Source organism: Alexandromys fortis, unplaced genomic scaffold (assembly GCF_014885135.2).
Source record: "Alexandromys fortis isolate MF-2015 unplaced genomic scaffold, M_Fortis_MF-2015_v1.1 scaffold_299, whole genome shotgun sequence".
NCBI lineage: Eukaryota > Metazoa > Chordata > Mammalia > Rodentia > Cricetidae > Alexandromys > Alexandromys fortis.
In genome coordinates this window covers 206,459-209,428 of record NW_026068187.1, presented here as the reverse complement: position 1 = coordinate 209,428, position 2,970 = coordinate 206,459, and the positions used below count along the sequence as shown (strand labels likewise).

General features: G+C 43.9%; 1 protein-coding gene across 1 annotated transcript in view; it reads left to right on the top strand.

The window, feature by feature from the left end:
* Positions 1-2,462, top strand: part of Rptn (repetin) — a 3,577-nt gene extending 1,115 nt beyond the window's left edge. The window contains 3 exon segments of the mRNA XM_050129333.1: positions 230-2,135; positions 2,138-2,239; positions 2,242-2,462. Coding sequence (XP_049985290.1) covers positions 230-2,135; positions 2,138-2,239; positions 2,242-2,462 — 2,229 coding nt within the window.
* Positions 2,463-2,970: the final 508 nt, after the last annotated feature.

Sequence of the window (2,970 nt, the reverse complement as noted above, 5' to 3'; positions counted from 1 at the left end):
GAAAGAAAGAAAGAAAGAAAGAAAGAAAGAAAGAAAGAAAGAAGGAGCGAGGGAGGGAGGAAGGAAGGAAGGAAGGAAGGAAGGAAGGAAGAAAGAAAGAAAGAAAGAAAGAAAGAAAGAAAGAAAGAAAGGGAAAACCTGTTTGGGAGTGGATTGGGGCATTAAGACTGACGTATAATCCAGCATTCATAAAAGGATATTTGGGGGGTTTTCCCTGTTTTTCTTACAGAGACCAAATGACCCAGAGACTGTAGAAACCATTCTGGAACACTTGGACCGAGACAGAAATGGATATGTTGATTTTCGTGAATACCTCTTGTTGGTGTTCCAATTGGTCCAAGCTTGCCATCGTAAACTAGATAGTAAGTCATGTGGAGGTAGAACCTCCTCCCAGAAAGAACGGTGTCAGAAAGGAACACAGAGCCATAAGTTTTCTGAAAACACAAGCAGACAGCCTAGGCAGTCTGAAGGACAAAGTCAGGATGTCCAGGAGCATAAGGACTCGCTCCAGGGTCAGGCAGAGAGACAAGACACGGATTACAGCTCTGATCAGTCTGAGACAGATGATCAGCACTCTAGCCCTGATCAAAGACTGAGTCATAAATCTAGCAACGACCGACCCAAAAGTCAAGGATATATCTTTGCCTTAAATCAGCCTGAGATCCCAGCTCAGGTTTCTCATTATGGCCAGTCTAAAACATTTGGACGACAAAGCAGCCATGGCCAGTCTGGAAGACTCCGACAAGATTCTTACTCTAGTCAAACCAGTCATCAAGAATCTGGTTCTTATGAACAATATGGAAAGCAGTATCAGAAATCAGGCAACAGTCAGACAGACAGACAGGCCCAGAATTCTCGCTATGGTCAGTCAGACAAACAAAAACATACGTTCCAACATGGTCAGACAGATGGACAAGGTCAGAGCAAAGGCCAGAATTTTCATTATGGTCAGACAGGCATTAAAGGACAGAGTTCTCATCAGGGTCAGACAGGCATTAAAGGAGAGAGTTCTCACCAGGGTCAGACAGGCATCAAAAGCCAGAGTTCTCACCAGGGTCAGACAGGCATTAAAGGACAGAGTTCTCACCAGGGTCAGACAGGCATTAAAGGTCAGAGTTCTCACCAGGGTCAGACAGGCATTAAAGGACAGAGTTCTCACCAGGGTCAGACAGGCATTAAAGGCCAGAGTTCTCACCAGGGTCAGACAGACAGACAAAACCAGAGTTCTCACCAGGGTCAGACAGACAGACAAAATCAGAGTTCTCACCAAGGTCAGACAGGCAGACAAGACCAGAGTTCACGCTGGCATCGGACAGACAGTCAAGGCCAGGGTTTTCAGTATGAACAGACAGGCAGACAAGGTCAGAGTTCTCACCAGGGTCAGATAGACAGACAAGAGAGTTCAGGTTGGCATCGGACAGACAGTCAAGGCCAGGGTTTTCAGTATGAACAGACAGGCAGACAAGGCCAGAGTTCTCACCAGGGTCAGACAGACAGACAAGAGAGTTCAGGTTGGCATCGGACAGACAGTCAAGGCCAGGGTTTTCAGTATGAACAGACAGGCAGACAAGGCCAGAGTTCTCACCAGGGTCAGATAGACAGACAAGAGAGTTCAGGTTGGCATCGGACAGACAGTCAAGGCCAGGGTTTTCAGTATGAACAGACAGGCAGACAAGGCCAGAGTTCTCACCAGGGTCAGACAAGCAGTAAAAGCCAGAGTTCTCACTGTGATCAGTCAAAGATTGGGAAAACTGAACTCCAGAGGCAAAACAGGACCTTCCAAGGAACTGATAAAGCAAGAGACTCATATGTTGAACAATCTGGAAGATCAGGAAAACTAAGTCAACAGACTTCAAGAGAAGAAGTAAATCAAACCCAGAGACAAAGATTCCAGGATAAAAGGGAGCAGCAAAGCCACCACCAGGCATGGAAGCTTGAAGATGGTAATAAGCACAAACTCTTAGCTCCGATACAGCAAGAAGAGCCATACCCCCATGAAGAGTATGACTGGCAATCACAGAGTAGCGAGGAGGGCCACTGGGAAGAGGAAGAGCATCAAAATTGGGATGGACACAGTTTTGAGGAGCAGGAAAGTCTATATGAGATGTAGAACAGACAAGCCCACAGAGATGAACAACGCATCAGAAACAGGATAGGCAAACCTCTGTAGATGAGCAGAACCAGAAAAGACAACACAGGACAACTCATGTAGAAAATCAAGATCATCAACAAGGTAGACAATGCATGAAGATAAGCAAAACCATCAAGGAAAACACAAACATCAAAAGCATCATCAACTATGGGATAGACAAACTCATGAAGAAAATAAAAGGTATCAAGGATCCCAAGACCAATCCAGAAACTTACCCAACAAAGAAAAAATTCACATGAATGAAGATGACCAGGGCCAAGGATCCCAGGGAAGACATTTCTTTCCAACCCATGGTAGTGGCAGGTCCTAAAGAAGAGAACAATATGGAAACTACCCTACCAAAACAGCTAATTCTCCCAGCCCCCTCTACGACTATGTACGAGAGCAAGCAATGAGTGCCAGAGGTGAAGCATTTTGAAGCTAATGAAAAAAGCTATGTGTCAGTTCATCTTTGTGTCTGTTTAAAAACCTGAAGTTGTATGTCATCTTTCTCTTTTTCATCTGCCTACTAGAATCCTTTTGAAGATTAGTATAGTACTACACTTTTTGAAATCAGTTCCTTGAGTAGCAATTCTAGGGTTATTGATTGGGTGAAGTAAAGTAGGGGAACTAATCAATCTTCATTTTGATCATCATTCCTAGTTTGTTTTCAGTTTAGGTGATACTTGATTGAATCACTGAATGGTAGAACATTCTTCCTAAAGTTTAAAAATGGGAAAAGGTACACTTAAGATTTCTATTACATTTGAAGAAAGAGATTCTGGACTTTGGTGAGCTTTGGCTGCTATGCGAAAAATATCAGGAACTCCAAGAATTAT